This window comes from Podarcis liolepis (assembly GCF_965112155.1).
Source record: "Podarcis liolepis genome assembly, chromosome: 9".
Taxonomy (NCBI): domain Eukaryota; kingdom Metazoa; phylum Chordata; class Lepidosauria; order Squamata; family Lacertidae; genus Podarcis; species Podarcis liolepis.
This window is the reverse complement of record NC_139564.1, coordinates 15068964-15093128: the sequence shown is the minus strand read 5'-3', so window position 1 is coordinate 15093128 and position 24165 is coordinate 15068964. Positions and strand designations below refer to the sequence as shown.

At 45.5% G+C, this 24165-nt stretch overlaps 1 protein-coding gene across 9 annotated transcripts in view; it reads left to right on the top strand.

Moving 5' to 3' along the window:
- Positions 1-24165, top strand: part of MAPK10 (mitogen-activated protein kinase 10) — a 227642-nt gene that overhangs the window by 122375 nt on the left and 81102 nt on the right. For all 9 annotated transcript variants that reach the window (XM_083458852.1, XM_083458851.1, XM_083458858.1 and 6 more), the window contains one exon: positions 16042-16211. In XM_083458852.1, the coding sequence (XP_083314978.1) occupies positions 16042-16211 (170 nt within the window). The remainder of the gene's footprint in view (positions 1-16041; positions 16212-24165) is intronic.

Here is a 24165-nt window from a genome sequence, read left to right as displayed (position 1 = left end):
CTTGTTACTGGAACAGAGCAGGATCTCAGTGTTTGAGTTCCTATAAATACTGTTGAGGGGGTGTGGTGTATAGCCTCCAACGTTCTGGGCAGAGAGGGAGTTCCCAGGTTAGTGTGCCTTTTCTTCTTTTGTTCCTTAATTACTTGAGGGATATCTTGAGTGATTTCTTGAGTGATATTCTGAGTACCACTTAGGTGGGTCATTAAGTGTGGATTAGTTGCTAAAGCTTTCGTGTCTTGACCTCTTGAGCTTGTGAAGAGTTTTTCTGAGAAGATGGCTGTACTGCACTTAGTTGTGCTCTGGCTTGGCTTCGTGTATAGGGGCGAGCTGTGGTTTTGTGCCCTGTGCCAGCCAGATCTGTGTAGGGATTGCAGGGGGGTGCAGCATCCGGAGGTGCCACTATGGTTTGGCTACTGGATGGTGTCTGTAATTTATCTGTGGAGAGGGTCTGGGTTTGGGTCTGGTGTGGTTGATTGGTGATGGCGTTCTGTGTGCCTCTGGTTCTGGTGTCGGTTTTTGTGGGGAGGGCTAATTTCCAGATGTCTGGCAGGCGGGACGTGTCGTCACGCTTGTTCATGTTGTGAGGGTGTTTCTCTATCTCGATGGCTTCCATGATTATTCTCTTGTGGTGATGTTCCATGTTAAAGAGCAATTTGGAATCTGCAAAATTAATTTCGTGTCCTGTTTCTTTCATGTGTTGGAAAAGAGAGGAAGTTTTTTCTTCTTTTTTGACGGCATTCTTGTGTTCTGCGATACGTGCATTTATTCGTCTGTTTGTTTGTCCAATGTACGTGGCTGGGCAGACTTTGCAGGGTATTTCATAGACCCCTTGGTTTTCCAACTGGATTTTATCTTTGGGGTTTCTGAGGATATTGGCTATTTTTTGGTTGGTGCAAAAGGCTGTTTTGATATTGTGTTTATGGAGGATTTTGCTAATTTTATCTGTAGTGCCCTTGATATAAGGAAGGAGACCCTACCTACCAACCTATAAAAACAGATCCCACCACCTATCTGGAAAAAACCACCAAATCCAAAATAAAAGCCTCTCCTATCAGTGAAGAAATCCAGCTAAGAATCATCCCCAGAGAAAAATCATCCAGATGCCCCAAACTCTACGGTCTCCCCAAGATACACAAAGAAGGAACACCACTCAGACCAATAGTCAGCTCCATAGGCTCACCTCTACAAAATCTCGCTAAATTTCTCGCTAAGCAACTTCAGCCCTATGCAGAATCCATCGCTTCACACGTTACTAACTCCTTCCAGTTCATAGAAACAATAAAGAAGCAAAACCTACATCCCGATGACCTACTTGTGAGCTTCGATGTTGTATCTCTCTTCACACAAGTGCCCATTAATGAAGCCTTGACAGCCATTCAAAACAAATACAATCCCCCCGAATACATCCTGGACCTGACCAACCACTGCCTAACCAACACGTACTTCATCCACAATGGACAAAGATACAAACAGATAGAAGGAGCACCTATGGGATCACCCCTCTCACCGGTCATCGCAAATTTGTACATGGAACACTTTGAAACCAATGCTTTAGACAAGTCAGAACACAAACCCAAACTTTGGCTCAGATATGTTGACGACACCTTTGTAATTTGGCCACACGGGAAAGAAAAACTAGATAGCTTCCTCACACATCTCAACAGCCTACACCCCAAAATACAATTCACTATGGAAATAGAAGCCAACAACCAACTTCCCTTCCTTGACGTCCTAATCTACAAAAAACCTGATGGCTCCCTAGGACACACTATCTACTGGGAAAAAAACACACACCAACCGCTACTTACATGCACAATCACACCACCACCCTGCACAAATAAACTCCGTAGCCAAGACTCTCATCTCCAGAACCAAACGCCTGGCTGACAAAGACCACTTGACAACTGAGTTACAGAATCTCTCAAATGTGTTAATCGCCAATGGATACCAGCAAAACAGGGTTACGAAGCTAATCCAAAAAGAAACACCCCCCAAAAACCAAGACACAGAAGAAAACAATGGCATGGCCCTCCTTCCTTATATCAAGGGCACTACAGATAAAATTAGCAAAATCCTCCATAAACACAATATCAAAACAGCCTTTTGCACCAACCAAAAAATAGCCAATATCCTCAGAAACCCCAAAGATAAAATCCAGTTGGAAAACCAAGGGGTCTATGAAATACCCTGCAAAGTCTGCCCAGCCACGTACATTGGACAAACAAACAGACGAATAAATGCACGTATCGCAGAACACAAGAATGCCGTCAAAAAAGAAGAAAAAACTTCCTCTCTTTTCCAACACATGAAAGAAACAGGACACGAAATTAATTTTGCAGATTCCAAATTGCTCTTTAACATGGAACATCACCACAAGAGAATAATCATGGAAGCCATCGAGATAGAGAAACACCCTCACAACATGAACAAGCGTGACGACACGTCCCGCCTGCCAGACATCTGGAAATTAGCCCTCCCCACAAAAACCGACACCAGAACCAGAGGCACACAGAACGCCATCACCAATCAACCACACCAGACCCAAACCCAGACCCTCTCCACAGATAAATTACAGACACCATCCAGTAGCCAAACCATAGTGGCACCTCCGGATGCTGCACCCCCCTGCAATCCCTACACAGATCTGGCTGGCACAGGGCACAAAACCACAGCTCGCCCCTATACACGAAGCCAAGCCAGAGCACAACTAAGTGCAGTACAGCCATCTTCTCAGAAAAACTCTTCACAAGCTCAAGAGGTCAAGACACGAAAGCTTTAGCAACTAATCCACACTTAATGACCCACCTAAGTGGTACTCAGAATATCACTCAAGAAATCACTCAAGATATCCCTCAAGTAATTAAGGAACAAAAGAAGAAAAGGCACACTAACCTGGGAACTTCCTCTCTGCCCAGAACGTTGGAGGCTATACACCACACCCCCTCAACAGTATTTATAGGAACTCAAACACTGAGATCCTGCTCTGTTCCAGTAACAAGAAGCCGAAAGCACCAGCCTGAAGATGACGAGTGAGACCTCGTCGAAACGTCGCCTAGACACCCCAACTCTTACACGGGAAGACACCCGAAGACACCAAAACCTGCATTCCTGTACCCGTGAAAATCTACGAAAGCAAATATATATATATATATATATATATAAAGGCTTGGAAGTTAAGTTTAATGTCTTCAGACTGAAATTCCAAGGCGAGTTTGGAGAACCTTGCCTGGGAAGGCCATCGTAGGGTTTCTTAGGGAAGCAAAACGATTTCCAGTAAGAGCAGTGACATTTCAGAGAGGCTTTTCACCTCTGTACATATGATGATCACAATGGTAACCGGATAATTTTCTCCTGACCATGTACTTCCTCTGTGTGCAGACATGCAAACAAATGGCTTCATTCCCCTGAGTGTTTCTTTAACCACTAACTAACTAGAGAAAGACCTGTTAGGTCTGGCCCTTCTGTCCAGGCTCCATTAAGACGGAAGAGTCTTGCGTAATGTTGCCCATTATTCAAGCAAAGTGCATTAACTTATCAGTACTCTTCCGTGTTAGAACCAGATCTTTCATTTTGCATCCTCTGCCTCCAGTCTATCAACATCAGCTTAATGGCTATTGAAATTGACTGAGGTGAATTGCATACATTAATTGTCCAGAGGGCTGCGGTAATATGGGTCGGTTTCATTCTCTAAGTTCATATAATTGATTTTAACATCCGTTGATTAAAAATAACCAGCTGTCTGGTATGCAGTCAAATATAAATTTCAGAGCATTTGCTGGAAGAATTCTTAGGATAGGTATTTGTTTGGAAGAGCTTGCTTGGGTGCAAAAACCATATGGCTCTGCATTGCTGTTTTAAGGATGGAGATGGAGGAGATGTGCAGTGAAAATGCTAAGCAAGCAAGCAACTCCATTATCCAATACCTTGATTCCCTGAATCTTGTTATTATATAAAGGGAGACCATTGTTTCTTCTGTAAATGTTTTTTAAAAAAGCGTATTCAATTATTGTTCCATGTTTCCGTGACGTGGTTGTAAATCAACACTATGCCAATGCACATCTTCCCCAAATTTTCTTCTACCACTCTGTCTGTCATTAGAGCCCCTCTCGCTGGCCATTTGTCCTGTTGCAAAAATGTCACTAATTTGTGTGGAACTGCTTCACAAAGTGACCCACTTGCAGGTGGATAGGCCCTGAAAAATGTCCCCAGGCAATTACTGTATTGGCTTGAATATAAGCTTCACTTTCCCCCCAAATTCCAACCGTGAAAAGTTAAAGTGCAGCTTATATTCACAACCTTGCGGTATGCAACCAGGAGCATGGCAAAGCAGTGCCTGCCCCATGCATTAAAGGTGTGGCTTATATTCGGGTGCGGCTTATATTCGGGCCAATACGGTATTAGCTGGAGCATCGCGTATAAAATCCACAGAGAAATGTGTAGAGTAGTGCAATTTTGGAAACAAGGTTTCCGCAAAAGTAAAACTTCAAGCAAACTTCCAGGCCTTGATTAAAATCCAGTAGCACCACCAGGGGCCAGATAAAATTGCTTTGGCCCAAAGAATATCATCTGGCTGTTCCTCTCCTACTGCATTAAACAGTGACATTGTCCCAGATTCAGAAATATTGTCCTGCGTACTTTGCCATCTGGCTGCTTCATCAATCATCTTCTTAGGCACCTATTACTACTTTCTCCCATAAGGCTACTCTGATATCGGCAGCACACTGGGCACTGTAAAAAAAACAACATAAAAAATGATAGTTTAGTGTGCTGAAAAATAATTTGCTACTCAGAGAAAAAAAAACAATTACTCATCTGGCGAATGGGACACTTTATGGAAGTTTTCCAGGCAGAATAATTGCAACAAAGGAGAGACAACAAAACCAAACTCTTTCCGCCTCCCTTCTTTTTCTTTCTTTCTTCTTTAAGTTAAGAAGATAGGCTCCAAGAGGATCTGCCTTCTTTTCAGAAACTTAATAAGATTGTGGCCTTAGCTGGAAAATGCCATGCTTGGGCAATTCTAGATTCTCTGAGGAGCTGTCTGAGGAAGTCACAGTGATTTTCACTCCGTTTTCGAAGCCATTTTGTACACATGGAACCTCCACATCCTTCATGCGCATGCAGGCTTCCTCATGCCTTCTGTGTTGGCCTTCTAGGTTGTTTTTGTGTGTGATTAGATTGCTGTTGAACCTGCCTTAACTAACATTTCTATAGTGTTCTCCAAGATCAAACAGTTCACAAGATCATCTACCCTGCCCCACAATGAAGCTGCCACAACTATTGTCCATTTTGTTCTGTGAAGGTAAAAGGGCCCCTGACCGTAAGGTCCAGTTGCGGACGACTCTGGGGTTGCAGCGCTCATCTCGCTTTACTGGCCAGCGTACAGCTTCCGGGTCATACGGCCAGCATGACTAAGCCGCTTCTGGCGAACCAGAGCAGCGCACGGAAATGCCATTTACCTTCCCGCCAGAGCGGTACCTATTTATCTACTTGCACTTTGACGTGCTTTCGAACTGCTCTGTTGGCAGGAGCTGGGACCGGGCAACGGGAGCTCACCCCATTGCGGGGATTCGAACCGCCGACCTTCTGATCAGCAAGCCCTAGGCTCTGTGGTTTAGACCACAGCGCCACCCGCGTTTTGTTCTGTATCTAGTCCTATATTCCCTGCTCTGACAATACTGCTCTCTGGGGTGATGGCAAGGCCCCTGGCTGTTTTGCAGCATGCCCCCAAACTCCTGCCTCTTTCCCTACTATAACTTCTTTCAAAACGAAACAAACAAACAAACAAACAAACAAACAAACAAACAAACAAACAAAAACCACCACTGCTTGCAGTTTGCTTCGTCTGTGAAAGTCAGGGATTAGGACCAGGACTTTGGGGAGACCAGGATTCAGAGCACCTGCTCAGCCACAAAGCTCACTCTGTGACCTTGGGCCAGTCACTGCCTCTCAGCCTAACCTGCCTCACAGAGTTGTTGTGGGGATTAAACGAGTAAGGGAAGAAGCATGTATGCCACCCTGAGGTCCTTGACGAAAAAGGTAGAATGAATGAATGAATGAATGAATGAATGAATCTGTGTCATGGCCAGTGCCCCATTTTATTTTTTTAAGGAAATGGGAACAGCCCTGCTTCAGGATCTCCAGTCTTTCCCACAGTCTGCTATGTGATCTTTTTAGCTGGAGTTGCGATGGGACAGATCTTGTTCTTTTTGCATGCAAAGACTGCATCTACCGCAGCTCTGTGACCTTCTCCCCAAGTTTGCTTTTAATGCATTCATTTTCTGATAAACCTGCAGAAAGCAAACCCCATAAACATTCCATTAATATTTTCTTTAGCTTTTGCCCTATGATATATTTAATTTTACAAAAGAAATTCAAGGGGGGAGGTGTCAAAATTCCCAGTACACATGTGTCATTTGCTGTAAGTGAAGAGCACCAGAATTTCCATCAAGCACTCTAGAATGTTTATAGGTCTCCATGCTCCATTATGCCTTCTCCACACTTCCTGCACCAGCTCTGAAAGATTTCATATAATCATAAAGGAGATGATTGAATTCCCAAAGCTACATGATGGGCTGTAAAATGTGCCTTTCACTCCGATAAAGACCATTCTTTCTGACTCTAACCCCACTGAATTCAGCCAGCCGTAGTTTCTCCCGCTCGTGGACTGTTGTAAATGTTGACAAACTTTTCCTATTCTCCTCTTGCTGTAAGGATGGAGAATTTAATACTCAAAGAAGTGTAAACTGAAAAAAATAATAATTTCAAAACTAAGGGAGCATTGGACTTTAATAGATATTTGGATATCATGCCCTTTGATTTGGAAACTATTGCCCCAGGTTATTTTTTATTTTTATATTCTGCCCTTCCTCCCTAAGGCTGGCAAACTGATAGACAATTTAAAACCAAAACCAAAGCAAAACCATTCTAAAACAGATTAAACCATTCTGAAAACAATTACAGTTAAAAAAACTTTCTTCCATTCAGTGATCTTGAGCTTCTCAGGAACAGTGTTCTTCAGCCACCAAATACCTGGGCAAATAGGGATGTTTTCACATTCTTCCTGAAAGTTAATAATGATGGAGAGAGGTGCACTCTTTTGGATGGGGGGAGGGCATTCCACAGCTGAGGAACCAGCACTGAAAAGGCCTTGTCTTGGGTCAGTGCAAGTTGGGCAGCTGCTCAGTGGTGGCACCACTAATAAGGCCTTGCCTGCTGATCACAAGGTCTGAGGTAGCTGGTAAGGTAAAGGACTCCTGGACTGCTAAGTCCAGTCAAAGTTGACTATGGGGTTGTGGCGCTCATCTTGCTTTCAGGCTGTGGAAGCTGGCGTATGTCTGCAGACAGCTTTCCGGGTCATGTGGCCAGCATGACTAAGCCACTTCTGGCACAACAGGACACCACGATGGAAACCAGGGCACACAGAAACGCTGTTTACCTTCATGCCACAGTGGTGCCTATTTATCTACAGTCATACCTCAAGTTACAGACGCTTCAGGTTGCGTTTCTCGGGTTACGGACACGACGAAACCCGGAAGTACCGGAACGGGTTACTTCTGGGTTTCGGCAGTCACACATGCGCAGAAGCACTAAATTGTATTTTGCGCATGCGCAGAATCACAACCCGTGCATGCGCAGACGCGGCACTGCGGGTTGCGAACACTGCGGGTTGCGAACATGCCTTCCGCATGGATCATGTTCACAACCGAGCATCCACTGTACTTGCACTGGCATGCTTTTGAACTGTTACGTTGGCAGGAGTTGGGACAGAGCAACAGAAGCTTACCCCGTCACGGGGATTCGAACTGCTGACCTACCGATCGGCATGCCCAAGAGGCTCCGTGGTTTAGACCACAGCGCCACCCGTGTCCCTAGGTAGTTGGTACTGGAATTTTAGGTGCTTGGGTCCCAAGCCATTTCAGCCTTTATATGCTAGTACTTGTTAGCATGCGTCTGTCTCGAGAGATAGTGGAGTGTGTCTCTGGAGGTGAAGTCAAAGCACTGCATTAGCAGCACTGAAGTGACTTCCCTGGAGCATAAGTCTGGGCAGTGTGTGTGGAGCTCCTGGGGTGCCCAGAAGGTAAGACACCCCCCCCCCAGCCTCACTGTTGTGGTCCAAAGGAAAGCAGATTAATATGTTTGGCATGAGCTTAGCTACAGGCGCCATTCAACAGTCTTAGGGACTCCACCCTGGATTTGTGTAGGGTTTACGGCTTAGCCTTTTCTTCTCCCCAAAATATCCCAGAAGGCAACAGAGGTTTAGGGTCAGGGTTTTCCTTCTCCTAGATGGGCTACCTTCTCAGGCTGATGAGCCCCATCTGTCGCTCACTTTCCTCGTCTACAGTATGTGCAGAAACCGCCTTCTTGACCATTGGGCCCACTATTTAAGTGGCCTTGGGGCCTTTCAGTACATCTCTGTCTCATTAAATCACACAGGAAGCTCAATTTCTTTGAGACAGGGATAAAGCTGCTTCTTCTTCTTTTTCTTCTTCTATTTGCTTCTCTCAGCAATTCTTTATCTTTGGTCATGTTGACAATCTTCCTTTGTAACGTATACCAATTCTCTCAAGCCACAAATGGAGACAATTCAATGAAAATGGGCGGAAGGTCTCTAAAAACCATTGATGTTTTTAATAGTTTAACATCAATGCTCCGTGAAGTTAGCCATTAAAATGTTTAAATTGACCTTGTCAAGGTCACTTGGTCTTTGTTTTGCTTGAGTACATTCTGTCTGCTATGAGTGGCAGTTATCTCCTGAGAATGACCATCCTCTGCAGGATATTTCCGCTTAATTATTAGGTAACTCGTTTAGAGGATGTGTTTGAAACTCCCAAATAAATGTGACCATTCAAACAGAGAATATGATTTCCAAGAAGCAATTAAAAATATTATGGTAAATTAAGAGTCACATGGTGAACAAAGAACTTGTAATTCTCCCCCACCCTCCTCAGGGTGCAAGCCTGCTTTCTATGCGCAGAGGACAGAGTGCAGAGGCTCCCTCCATTGTTGGTGTGCATGACAATGGGACATGCAACATTCTACCTTCATGCTTGTAAGATGTCAGGGCAATCAGGCAACAGAGCCTAGATGCCTTACTCTCTGTGCGACCAGATGTCAAGGCAGGAGTTGGGAGTAGGTCATCAGTGACTCTTTTGAATTGAATTCAATTGATGCTTTTGAATTATGGTGCTGGAGGAGACTCTTGAGAGTCCCGTGGAACGCAAGAAGATCAAACGCATCCATTCTTAAGGAAATCAGCCCTGAGTGCTCACTGGAAGGACAGATCGTGAAGCTGAGGCTCCAATACTTTGGCCACCTCATGAGAAGAGAAGACTCCCTGGAAAAGACCCTGATGTTGGGAAAGATGGAGGGCACAAGGAGAAGGGGACGACAGAGGACGAGATGGTTGGACAGTGTTTTCGAAGCTACTAGCATGAGTTTGACCAAACTGCGAGAGGCAGTGGAAGACAGGAGTGCCTGGCGTGCTCTGGTCCATGGGGTCATGAAGAGCCGGACACGACTAAACAACTAAACAACAACAACAACATCAGTGACTCACAAGGTATCAATGAAGTTAACTCTTTATTCAAAGAAACAAAACAGTGCAGGTTTAGTGATCACAGCAACTCTTCCCGGTAGGTCTTGCCTCAATGAGGACTGAAGGTCCTCGCTTTCCCACAGCTCTGTAAGTCTCCTCCTAGCCCAGGCCCTTCCCAAGGAACCTGAGACTTCTCTGCCTTGTCTGTCTTTGCTCTGCCCTCTTCCTACCTCCCTGGGTTCTGGGAGACCAGGGTGGAGGGAAGCTGGTCTCAGCAGGAGGGGGAGACACCAGGGTTTCTTCAGCAGCCTGCATCATCTCTGCCTTTTCGTCCCCCCTCCTCTCCAGCCTCTGCTTCTGGACTGCTCTCTGCCACAGCCTCTTCATGCTCACTAAACCCTGTTACTTCTTCAGCTTCCAACACCTCTTCCTCCCAGTCTCCTCCCCTTTCTCCCTCTGATCACCACCAACCCCTGGTCATGAGCATTCTTCCCTTGTGGGTTTCCCAGCTGGTACCTTCTATAATGGTACCTCAGAATCCAGCCAGTCCATGACACTGGGACAACTTTCATGTTTAGGCAATACTTGCCAAATCTCTGCCATGTTGCTGCATCACCCATATGGGTTCTTCATTCCAGCCATGACCAAGGGTCTCAAGGGACCAATAGGGGCCCCTCCTGACTGAATGCAAGTCCTGCTCCTGAGTACAGCCTGAGCGGCTTGTCTGATGTTAACAATACAGATGGCCTGGCCTGACCTCATCTGTTACAAGACCTGTGGTCTGCTTTTTACTACTGGTATATTCTTGCCACTGGCCCTTTGCTTCTCACCTATCCAACTCAGTAACCAGCCACCAGCCCATTGTCTATGTCTCTGTTGCCTAACCTTAGTCCATGTTTTTCTGATCTGGTCCAGGCTGTCTTTATCCACATCTCCTGCCTCTGGCCCATTTGACCCTACAGATCCTAGCTGTAGATTGCCACAAAGCTAGGCTCCAGGCCCAACAATACCGTGTAAAGGCAACTGTGTTTTTGAATACATGTGTGTGAGAGTTTGAAAGTTAGGCTGAGAGATAATGGCTTCTTCAACGCCGCCCAGTGAGAGCCCCATTGACAAGATACAGATAACAACAACTGACCTGGTGGCAAATTTCCCAAACAGGTTGGCCTCCACCTACTTAAACTTTATGAATAAAACTTTACCAGTTCTCATTTAGGCTCTAAAGCGCATTAGGAAGACAGAAATGTTAGAGATCACCACAACTATGTGGTTTTAATTATTTAACAACTGCTGTTGCTGTGGAATAATTATCATTATTAATCACTTCTATAGCCTGGTTAGTGTAATATACTTTGCTGTCTGTATCTCATTCATTATTATTGATAAAGCAATTTATTTCCTTGGGTCGAGGATTAACTCGCTCTCCCACACGACTGATGTTATTGGGTGATGGGAATAGCCTCCTTGAAATGGAAGGTCCTTTTTCTGAATAAAGTGACAAAACAGATTTCAAGGAAATCCCTATATATGGGCTGTACTTGTTTGAAACGTTGTCAGTTGAGAGCGCAAACTTGTAATTTTTTACTACCCCATCCTTCTTCATCTAAGATGGATCCAAATCATATAAAATAACAAACTTTGCCAAGGCCTAGGGGGGGCCAAGAGGCAGAGATTAGCCAGGCTGGTGCAGAGTCATGGATGTCTTTCCCTCTGGCTGTGACACGCTCCCCTCCTCCCAGAACCAGGAGAGGCATGAAGAGAGTGGAGAAGAAGTTAGCATCATGTAGGTGCAGTTTCAGATTGCTTTGGGAAAGACCCGGGAGAGGAGGAGACATAGGCAGCTGTGAGAAGGCAGGGACCTTTGGTCTCTGCAACTGCTTCATAGGGGCAAGACCTATCAAAGAAGATTTGCTGTGCTCATTAGGCCTGGCACTCCTGAGCAGACCTTGCTGCTTCTAATAAAGAGTTAACTTCACTAACTCAGTGTGATTTATTGCTGGCTTGCTCCTGACATCATGACTTGCAGAGCAGCTTTAACTATGGAAAGCTGGTATAACTTATACCAATATAAATCACACTGGGGTCAACTACCCCTATTCCAAACTCTCTTCAGGTGGAATTTGACTTACACCACCATTTTTGCAGGCTGAATTTTCCTGGTTTGCTATGTAACATGACTGAGATGAAAGTGGTTTGGAACAGGTGTAACTTTGTCCTGTCCTGCCATGCCCCTTTCTGAGGACTTATACCGGTGTAAATCCCACTTGCTGAGTTCTAGTTGAGCCAGGGTCGGGGATATCTTGAGCTCCACTGGGGTGAGGGACAGATCCTGAGAAAGCCCAAGATCTGCTGAATCGAAACCTTCCAATCCTGGTGAATCTTGCTTAGGATTGCACAGTTATCTTCCTTTCTTGGTGCACCATGTCACTTGGCTCAAATGTTTAAAGCTTTCCATCTGCTCATAACTTTCATTCAGTGCATTGATTCTCTGCTTATATCATGTTGTATTATGGATCGAGTAGACTAATCTGTATCAAAGCAAGGCATGGCGGGGAACGAGCAAGTTATTGGCTGTTGGTCTAGATCAGGGCAGGTGACTTATCCAGGGCCCTGCAAAACTTCCTCCTTCCCCAAATAAGATTCACCATAATGTGGCAGTGTAGGACTGCTCAGAGAGAAGGAAGGACTTTTCTGGACTGGACATGGCTCTTGAATCATACATTGTCTTTGATCCTTCTATCAAAGAGTACAGTATACTGCACTGACTCATGGTTTAGCTCAGCCTCTCAAACTGGTGTCTGACACCTCTTTCATGGTGGAGCGAGTCCATCAGCGCCTTTGAGATTTCATTAGCCAGTAGGAGATAATACAGAGAAACCGTGCCTGCAAGCAGAGCTCTCCTTATTACGATCAAAGCTTCCCAAATATGAGCAGCCCATAATGAACAGATGGCAACCTGGCTCCTGGCACCTGCAAGGCACAGCCTCAGAATGCTCTTTTGGCTGCTCACCAACCTGCAACTGCTGCTAATAGTACCGATAACACAAATAAAGGGTGCTCAGGGTGCTTTCCGCGAAAACAATAGAGGAAAACTCACAGGGCATTAAAGTAGTACGATTCAATTTGCTCTGCAAATTTGCTTTTTCTCGGCCTCTTTTGTCCTCCTGGCATTCCTGGATGGTTCCTCTCCACCCGCCACCCCCCTCTCTCCTCCCTTCTCTCCCTTGTAAATACATATTCCTGCTGGGTGGCTTGCAAAAATAAATACATTCAGAAACTCTAATGTAATTAAGAGGAAGCTAATTTTGGCAATTAGCCAGGAATGTATTAACATGCTGCGCTCAGTCTGGTTGTGGGTAGAGTGGCCCCCCTCCCCTTGCCCCCTGAAGCACTATTGCAAATGACAGAAGCCCCTCTTCTCTCTGCCTCTCCCTCCCTGGGTGTAATGACAGGCATCTCCATATGCTACCTTTTGCATTCTGTTTCATTACTCAGCACTGCTTTTATCCTAAAGAATACTAAGCCAGAGTCTTGGGAAGGAAACAAGGGGAAAAGCACGGCTGGTGTGTAGTTTCTGTGCTGTTTAATAAACAGTTGGTTGAACATTGAACATTCCTAATGCATATACAGTGGGTGCTTGGGTTGCGAACTTGATCCGTGCAGGATGCACGTTTACAACCCGCAGCCTTCGCAACCCATGTCTGCACACACGCAGGTTGCAATTTGGCACTTCTGCGCATGCGCAAAGCGCGATTGCCGAAACCCGAAAGTAACCCATTCTGGTACTTCTGGGTTTTGGCGGTCCACAACCCGAAAAAATGCAACCTGAAGTGTCTGTAACTGTATGACTGTAAAGAAATAGAATACAGTGGTGCCTCGCAAGACGAAAAGAATCCGTTCTGTGATTCTCTTCGTCTAGCGGTTTTTTTCCGTCTTGCGAAGCAAGCCCATTGAAGGATTAGCGGATTAGCGCTATTAGCGCTATTAGCGGCTTTTAGAGGCTTATCTGCTGATCGGATCAGCTGATAAGCGGCTTAGCGCTATTAGTGGCTTATCTGCTGATCGGATCAGCTGATAAGCAGCTTAGCAGCTTAGAAAAGGGGGGGACAGCAGGAACTCGCAAGACATTATCGTCTTGCGAAGCAAGCCCATAGGAGATTCGTTTTGCGAAGCACCTCCAAAACGGAAAACTCTTTCGTCTAGCGAGTTTTCCGTCTTGCGAGGCATTTGTCTTGCGGGGCACCACTGTACCAACACAATGGCAGGTGGGGAGGGATGCATGTATTTGACCTTATTTATTTATTTGAACCAGGGGCAACCCCCTAAACCAGCTAGGGAGACAGCTTGCCGGAGGTTTAGCACCTCTGTGAACACAGCGCTTGTCAAACTGGCATCTGTTCAGGGCTGCCCCAAGTTGCCCAGTGACTTACTGTAACAAATTCATGTTGAGTTCCAGTGCCTATTTTTCTTGGGGGGGGGGGAAAGCACTGGTTCAGCCTTACCCATACCTCAAATCTGAGGTCTCCTCAGAGGTAGAACAGTGGGAGCTGGATTCCCCGAGATCCTCAAAGATCTGTTGAACCTGGACACCAGCTTTCTGCATTCCAGTCCTACTCTCAGAACCAAGCAGGAAGAAGAAACCAGGCAGCAGTTTCCAAAGTGCTCGGCCAGTTGCATGCGAGGCCACCTGAGAGGAGAGGGAAGTCCATGGAAGGACCTGCCAGATCAGGGCTGGGCTGACATGCAGGAAAGAGTAGTCTGTCCAGTTTCTACATAAGGTCCCAGTCTGACCTGCTTCATTTGAGCAAGACCTCTCTTCCAAGTTCCAGCCATCCTGAACTGGGGAAATGGACAGTCTGAGAGGTCCAGGAGAGACAGAAAATGGACTTCTTAAGTATGCATACACACATATATCTGGTTTGGTTTCAGGTTTGAGGGGGATCTGGACACAGTTGACATCTGATAGGCTCTGGTACGCTTACCTGCTTGCAATGGTCTAGTTCTAAGCAATGCTGGGCGCTAATATCTAGACACCTTGTAAATTTCTCACCATGCTCCAGAGTGACTGTAAGTGAGGGACAATGTGGAGAATTTAAAGGGTGGCTACTTCCAGCCACCTGGCATTGTCAGGGTGCGAGGTCAGAGAAAAGGGAGAGGGCCAGCCCCAGAAACAGCAGCCCTAGGGCTTCTGTGTGTTCATGCTGGAGAGTTCCTGGATTGCTCAGTTGGCTAGAGTGTAGTGTTGATAACACCAAGGTTGCAGGTTTGATCCCCATCTGGGACAGCTGCATATTCCTGCATTGCAGGGGGCTAGATTCAGGGTCCCTTCCAAATCTACAATTCTATGATTCTAATTATAGTTTTCATTCTGTGCATAACAACTGAAAAACTAAGAGAATCAAAGCAACTCCTTTGTTTGCCCCACAGAGAAGTCCATCCTTTGGTTCTAGGAGATACTCAGGTGTGAACCTATTAGACTGGACTTTAAAGCTCAGGGACCAGGGCCCCTGAAGGACTACCTAGCCCCTCTTCAGCCTACTTGCAAACCAAGATCTTCACTGGATCACCACCCAGTGTTATGGAGCAGGTGGCAACTGGGGAGAGGGCTTCTCGGCTGTGGTGCTCTCCTTTTTGAATGTGCTTCCCAGCTCATATCAGCACCAAATACTGTACCTTATTTCCCACGGCTGAAAACTGCTGTTGAGCTTGTCTTACTTGCTGTGTTTAAGAAACTCACTTTGCTATTATTTTTATTCTTTTTTTTTTTAAATTGTACAATACAGAAATGCTTGCAAATAATTTGTATAAGATTACCATAAATTAAAAGCATCATATGTTTGTATATTGCTTTGGTATTTATCATTCCAAAACATAATGAAAACAGCTCGTTTTTTCATAAATCTCTTTGGCTGATTTATACGAGTTCTCTTAAAGTAAGTTAATTTTATCATGGTTAAAACAGACCATGTTTTCTCAATCCAGTCTAATAAGGATTAGATTATTCCTTTTCCAGTTCTTGGTTATAATTATTTTTGCAGATTGATTTTGTTCTTTTAATTTTGTGTGTCACCCTGGAAACATTTATGTGGAGAAGGATGGGATATTAATTTATCAGACTAATACACATATTTTAAAACAGGAATATATTAAGGGAACTGGGAAAATAGAAACATAATCCCATAATACGTTGTGACTGCTAAAAGTGGGGCAAAACTTCCTCTGGGTTTCAATGTTGAATCTTCTATAGTCTTTTTGGAGGGCTTGATATGATCTGAAGGGCCATTTCTTATCTGAAATAAGGTTTGAGAAAGATCACACGAAAGTCATTAAGAAAGCTGGCTGTCAATGTGAAATTCTTTGACAACAAGTTTGAAATGACAGGGCAGGTCACATTTCAGAGTCTTGGGTGTCTGTTTTGCCTCATTGCTATGCTGATAGTTTACTGGTATTCTGTTTTCTTTCTTCTCCTCCGCTGCCCCCCCCTCCCCACTTTGTCTCTGCGACAGGGATTCGGGAAACAAGTGGATGTGTCATATATTGCCAAATATTACAACATGAGTAAAAGCAAAGTTGACAACCAGTTCTACAGCGTGGAAGTGGGTGACTCGACCTTCACAGTTCTCAAGCGCTACCAGAACTTAAAACCAATCGGCTCTGGGGCTCAGGGAATAGTTTGGTAAGTTTCTGCAGGAAGTGTTGTCCGTGCATGTTTATTAATTTGCGTGTCCCCCCCCCCCTCTGGTTGTGAGTGGGTTACGCCGTCTGTTGTTCTTCATGATTTGCTACCCACGAATGTTGCTCAAGGCTATGGTAATTAGCAGGGAAACAGGAAATGACCGGAAGGCTTGGTAGATAATATCCTACATCTCTGTGGTCCTAGTACAGCTTTCTCCTAACCAGCTTTTCTTAGAACTGGTAGGAGTGGTACCACTCAAAAACGGAGGAAGGTAAATCAATTGTGTTTGGGGAACCTAATCTGTGCCCTGCCCCCCCCCCTTTTGCAGGGGCTATATAGGGAACATGACCAATTTTCCTTACTGGAAGGAGGCATCCATGTCTTCGTTGTGAGATCAGAAAGAATTGTCCAAATGTGGACAGTTCCAGCCCCATTTTGAAACACATTCCTGGTCTTTTCAATAAATATTCTTACTCCTGTGAATAGCAGCAATGGATTCTCCTGCATGTGGCATGTGGAAACAGCACAGAGTATGGTTTCTCTGCAGTAGCAGTGCAAAGAGCATCTCAAGCGGAACTGGTAATTTCTCCTCCTGGTGTTCCAAAAAAGAACCTCAGATTTGCCAAGCAATAAGTCTCATCCTGTATCATTTTGAAGCTGTCAAAATTGCAAGGTTCCTGAGCTGATGTGGCCATTAATCCTCTCTCACATAAAAACAAGAAAACAAGAAAGAAACCCTGACATTTCAGTGAAAACATATGAATATCATAAGGGCAGCATTATAAAGCACGGAGAGCTAATAAATCTTGCAGTGTAAATAATCAGATCTTTTGTGGTTTATGTAAGTCTTTCTTTGATTTGTTGTTTGTCGCTGTATAGGTTGCCTTTTCCTTTATCCACGCTCTAGATACTGTTTTTAAATCCTTGTAGGCTTTCTTTTCTTGGTAAATCTCGGTTGTTTTGGTTTGTGCCCCTCCCTTTCTACTGTTTCATTATAAATACCCTTGCCCATCTTGACCCCCACATCACCATTAATTTAATGGAAATGCCATGCAACTGGGAGCTATGCGACTGGGAGCTATAATAATATAATAATAATAATAATTTATTATTTATACCCCAGCCACTCTGGGCGGCTTCCAATCAACTGTTAAAAACAATACAGCATTAAATGTTAAAAACTTCCCTAAACAGGGCTGCCTTCAGCTGTCTTTTAAAGAGAAGATAGCTGCTTATTTCCTTCACAACTGAAGGGAGGGCGTTCCACAGGGGGGCGCCACTACCGAGAAGGCCCTCTGTCTGGTTCCCTATAACCTCACTTCTCGTAATGAGGGAACTGCCAGAAGGCCCTCGGTGCTGGATCTCAGTGTCCGGGCTGAATGATGGGGGTGGAGATGCTCCTTCAGGTATACTGGACCGAGGCCGTTTAGGGCTTTAAAGGTCAGCACCAACACTTTGAATTGTGCTCAGAAACGTACTGGGAGCCAATGCAGATCTCTCAGGACTGGTGTTATGTGGTCCGGGCACCCACTCCCAGTCACCAGTATAGCTGCTGCATTCTGGATTAATTGTAGTTTCCAGGTCACCTTCAAAGGTAGCCCCACGTAGAGCGCATTGCAGTAGTCCAAGTGGGAGATAACTAGAGCATGCACCACTCGGGCGAGACAAATCTGCGGGCAGGTAGGGTGTCAGCCTGCGTACCAGATGGAGCTGGTAAACAGCTGCCCTGGACACAGAATTACCTGCGCCTCCATGGACAGCTGTGAGTCTAAAATGACTCCCAGGCTGCGCACCTGGTCCTTCAGAGGCACAGTTACCCCATTCAGGGCCAGGGAATCCCCCACACCTGCCCGCCCCCTGTCCCCCCAAAACAGTACTTCTGTCTTGTCAGGATTCAACCTCAATCTGTTATGCGACTGGGAGCTATGTGACTGGGGGCCACCAAAAGACATTGGGTTGTATCCAAAGAAGTAATCCTGTTAGTGCAGGATTTTCTGCCTGTGCGATTCCACTTTCCCACTCTCTCCTCAGGGAGTCCTCTCTCCACCCCCCACCCCTCAGATGATTGAGTCTGTAGAGTTTGGAGAAAACCCCCGGAACATCATGTGTACAATGAGTGTGCGTGCGCATGTGCCTAGCTCATGCTTGATGGCTTCCCCTTGACCTCCACAGAACATTTGTGTGGAAATCAAGGGCCCAGCCTGCAGACTGAATCCCATCTCCCCTATGGTTACCAGATTGTTTTCAATGAATTTGGAAGCTGAGTAGCAACAGGGAGTCAGTAGTGGGGATGGTGAGGCAAAAGACCCTGGGCCCAAGCACACATGCATATTGTATGAAGGTGCAAAGTCCTTCTTTCACACCCTGTGAAACATAAATGCAAAGTTTTTTAAAAAACTGAGCAATGGCGAGCCACCCACCCATGACTTCCAAGCCTTCCCCAATTCCCCCCCCCTTTGTTTTGACAGATCAGGGAAGGCCCAGGAGGGGCCAGCCTGGTAGCGCAGTTGGCTCTGGCTGGCTTCAGGAGCTGCTCGCTGCCCTGGCACAGGAAAAATGGCGGGTGCCATGGCAGCGAGCAGCTCCTGAAGCCAGCCAGAGCCAACTGCACCACCAGGCTGGCTCCGGGCTGCTGAGGCTGCCGTTGCCACATTTCCCGGGGACAGATTTGCAAATCTGGGGACATTCTGGGGACGGAATTTGTCTGGGGACAGATTTGCAAATCTGGAGACTGTCCCCGGGAACTGGGGATGTCTGGTAACCCTAATCTCCCCCTCTTCTTCCACCTCACACGTTGTACATGCCATGCTGGCTTTCCTGAAATTCTTTCTCCTCGTGCCCCATTTAATTCATTGCAATATGGAGGTAAATATATATATAGACAGGAAAAGGCATTTGAAATGATATTGGTGGTGGTGGAAGCTCAAATCCAACCAACATGATGGCTGGTCTGCTATATGTTGCATCTCCTCCTCCTCCTCATCCCCTTTTGGGGAATGGCCCACCCCACAGTTGCTTAGCAACATTTGCCAGCTCAGGCTATGTTGTCTCCTCTGACTGTCACCAGCTTCCTAGGGTCTTGGGCACAGGAAAAATAGAGGTGTCCTTTTATCTCCTGCTTCCTGATCCTTTTAAATGGAGATATCTGGGATTCACAGGCAGAGGAAGAGGAGTGCGGGAGGAGTGCACCACCCCTGGTAGTGCCATCCCGGGGGGTTTCCATCGTGGCTGCCCCCCCATGCTGGGTGCCATGCCCCCAGGAGGCGCGCCATGCCCCTGGGGCAGCATGCCACGCCCCTGGTACATGCACCAGCTCCTCCCCCACCTGCTCTCCGCCCCCCCAGTGAAGCTCCGCCACTGCTGGGATTCCACTTGGGGGCTTCTGTGCTACAGCCCAGTGTCCTTGCCCATGGGCTGGTAGGATATTGCACCGTTTCTGTCTCAGGCACTCAGCTCTAGGACTTCTTTCCCACATGCTGGCCTTCTCTTGAGCTACAGCTGCCACCTCTAGTTGAGATTTCTGCATTGCAGGGGGTTGGACTAGATGACCCTCAGAGTCCCTTTCAAGTCTACAATTCTATGATTCCAAGGGAACATTGGAGAGAAAGGGAGCAGCTTGCAGGAGTATGGCCTAAGAATCAAGTACACTGACCACTAATTATACCATCTGTTTCTTAGATGCTTGGCTGCCAAATGATCCTTCTGGCAGAGGCACCACGAATTTGTGCCCAAATAGAGAACCAAAAAAGCAGCAAATTACGTTTAGCAAAGTGCCATATGAAAGCTTTCTGCTTTTAAAAAAAAACACTAGGAGGTTCTGCTGCTCACTGAGGCAAGAGTCCAGAGATAAAAGTCCTGCCGAAACACCACAATACCCCCAAATCCTGGAAGACTGGTGCAGAAATATTCCAGATCCTTTCATATACCCAAATACTACATTTTGCAGTTTAGATTCTGAACTAGGTTCTTTAGTTTGCAATGCAAACCCAACCCAACCTAATTTTTCTGACTAATAGTACCGTAACACAATCCTTTCCCTTAAAGTAGGGTGGAGAGGGGTGTGTGGAAGCCACACCGTACATTAAAAGCACACACAGCAGATATTTGAAGTACGTGACTTTCCCCCAAAGAATCTCGGGAGCTGTAGTTTGTGAAGGGTACTGGGAATTGTAGCTCTTTGAGGGGGAAAGTACTGTTCCCAGGGTTCTTTGGAGGAAGTAACACACTTTAAATGTGTGGCGGTGTTGTTGTTGTTTAGTCGTTTAGTCCTGTCCAACTCTTCGTGACCCCATGGACCAGAGCACGCCAGGCACTCCTGTCTTCCACTGCCTCCCGCAGTTTGGTCAAACTCATGCTGGTAGCTTCGAGAACACTGTCCAACCATCTCATCCTCTGTCGTCCCCTTCTCCTTGTGCCCTCCATCTTTCCCAACATCAGGGTCTTTTCCAGGGAGTCTTCTGTTCTCATGAGGTGGCCAAAGTATTGGAGCCTCTGCTTCACGATCTGTCCTTCCAGTGAGCACTCAGGGCTGATTTCCTTCAGAATGGATAGGTTTGATCTTCTTGCAGTCCATGGGACTCTCAAGAGTCTCCTCCAACACCATAATTCAAAACTTTAAATGTGTAGTGTGGTGCTTTCTGCATGCACTTGCATGTAGATAGATAGAAGGCATTGAGAATACAGAGCCAATGGGGCTGGCTCTATAGTCCTCGCTCAGTTCAAAATGTAAACTCATGTTGAAATTAGTTGCTGATGGTGGATTTCGCATCAGCAAGATTATCATTTGTTAACACTGACCAAGCAGTATGAAAAAGCGGTGTCCTCTAGAACAGGATAGCCTTTCTTGCTTTCTCAGTTCAGCAGCGATGCAGTTTTTGTGCCAAGAGATAGTGAACAGCTGCTTTCCTCTCCACTCATTTCGCCCACCCTCCTCCCCAATTGGAAGATGATCAAATACAGTGTTGTTTGAATGGCACTGGGCATCAAGTGTTAATTGGGGCAGCTGGTTCTGCTATGTCTGTATGGTGTGTGTGTGTGTGTGTGTGTGTAATGCAGCTTTGCTATCCCCATCATGTTTTGAGTTCATAGCAATGCTAAAAGTGGCGGTGGCATGTTTTCAGGGATACCCTGTGATGTGCGCTTTACAAATCCCATAAAAATGCAGGTATTTATAAATGTTACAAGGGAGGTGCAACAACACGTTGCAGTGTGGAGTGCACCCTGTTCAGGATTCCAGCCCCACTATCACATTTCTCTTCACAAACAATATTTCCGCATTCTATCACTATTGGGCACACTCAGTCCTCACTGGGCTGCTGCTGTAAGCTTTTATTTTTCCTTTTAAAAAAATTGTGCAAGCTTTGAGCATAAGAGCATAAGAAGAGCTTGCTGGATCGTCTGTTCCAGCATCCTGCTCTCACAGTGGCTGACCAGATTCCCTTGGTTAGCTTGCAAGCAGAACAGGACTGCAACAGCATTCTCCCCACTTGTGATTCCTAGCAATTGGTATTCAGAGGCATGCTGACTCCCAACAATGGAGTTCGAATGTTGTTATCAGGGTTAGTGGTTGCAGTAAAAATGCAAGTCACTAAAAGTCAAGCCTGAAAAAGAATCCAGCAGGGAAACTCTCTTTGGAACAATACATTGTCCCGACCCATAAGTATTGTTCAAAACTTTCTTCAAAACAGAACATCAAAGATTCATCCAAATAATTCCATACAATATCTTGTGCATATTCATCACAGGCTCAGCATCCTATAAGAAATAACTTTACCTCTTCCAGAAATCAAAACTAGGGAGAAAGGTTGTTTTCTGCTGCTCCAGAGAAGCGGACACGGAGCAATGGATCCAAACTACAAGAAAGAAGATTCCACCTAAACATTAGGAAGAACTTCCTGACAGTAAGAGCTGTTCGACAGTGGAATTTGCTGCCAAGGAGTGTGGTGGAGTCTCCTACTTTGGAGGTCTTTAAGCAGAGGCTTGACAACCATATGTCAGGAGTGCTCTGATGGTGTTTCCTGCTTGGCAGGGGGTTGGACTCGATGGCCCTTGTGGTCTCTTCCAACTCTATGATTCTATGATTCTATGTCTCTCTGCCATTCCAGCCTGCGTTAGCCTATGCAGCTCTTGGAAAGCCATGATCATATCCTTTGTTTTCTCTGTGGCTCCAGAGAAAAAGGAACACTGAGCTCCCTTCAAGAGGGTGATTTGCAAATGAATGCTTCAGTCATGTGATCTAAGGTTAAACACTCAAAGAGTTGGAGCAGAGAACTTTCTCAGTTAATCAATAACTCAATTAAAGCTCAGAGAGCTCTTAGTGTGTTGCCATAGAAAATCCCCAATATTAGCAATACACATCCAGGCATTCACCATTTCAGTGTCGAATAAACAATTGCACTTTACAGAGCAGGTGTAGGGAACCTTTGCCCCTTCAGATATTTCTGAACTACAGCTCCCACCATCCCTTGCTCTTGGCCATGCTTGCTGGGCCTGATAGGAGTTGCAGTTCAGCATCAGCCAGGGGGCCAGAGGTCCAGCACTTCTGCCCTAGAGGGACAGAAGTTGTACCAGACACATCAATGACAACAACTATGACAACTACCTGACCTGATGTGGTAAAGAGTAACCAAGGGCAGGGAAAAGGCCCATCTTTATATGAAACAGAAACACTGAAACAAGAGTTATGGCTGGATCTCTTAAGACTTTGACTTGTAGACCAATAAAAAGAAAAGGTTGACCTGTAATTATTTAACAGATCTTTCCTTCCATTTGATGAAGCCTCTTTTCCAGCTGTTGCTGATGTGATCAAGGGGTAAAAGAAGTGAACACATATTTCATATTTATGCCGTAATGTTTCATACCCTTTTTTTCCTCTGGGAAACGGAAAGATTTGGGATCAGGATGCAGCACTGTGAAATATAGCATTTGGGGAACACAATCTCTCTGGGAATAACTTTCCATCCTTGCAGCCTTGTCTGGCACAGGCAAAAATAAAGAATTATATTGCTTGTATTTATAGTTTCTGTTGATGCATCGGAACTGTGACGGAAAGAAAAGTAATTTAACAGTTTCAGTTTCAAGTTGCATGTCAGGTTCAAGTGCTGAGTTTTGCACAAATTTGCCAGGTAGCTTTTTAAAAGAATTAGAGAAATCCTTGGCTATCTAAACTAGTGGGTGTGTTTTTTTGCCACATCTTTTGGTAGGGAATTCCCTCTGTTAATTCTGTATTCCTTATGCAAAAGCACATTTTGCAAGGTGATATTGACTTTCTCTTGCATGGGGTACAGCACAGCTGTATTATCGGATAATATTGTAAATTGCAAAGAAACTATTCTTGGGCAAGGAAGCGGTATCTGTATTACAAAAATAGGAACGTACGTGAGTGGGTCCGGAATGTACTTTGCACAGATGGGAAGGACTTTGCTCCAGCCTCCTCCCTGCCCTGGGGAAAATGGACAGTGGGTTACAATTTTCACAGGATTAAATGGCAAAACGTTTCATAACTACCCCATCTTTGACATTATTTAGTTATCTAAATGCACAGTTTTTATAAGTAGGATTGCAGCTCGATTAAAGAAATTTTAATGAAGTCATCAACCAATCTGCTGATTAAATTTGCATATGGATAAAAACAACTTTCTTCCCCTATTTTGTTAGGGGGGGGTTTCCAAATCCTTTGGGAGGAAGATCCTTCTCTTGGTCTATGATATTAGTTGCTCCAGAAGGAGAGGAACAGTTTCCACGTGTCTCAAACTGGCCCTTCCTAGTGGCAGAGACACAGGCTCTCAGCACATGGACCACAGCTTTTGCAGCAAATATCTCTCCACTGTCTCCTTTCCAAGAAAGATTGGCCAACACAACAGTCAATGAAAGGGACCAAAGGGCGGCCATCACATTTTTCCAGAACCATTTAATTTGGGGAATATTTGTTGTCAAGAGTGGCTGGGGAAACTCA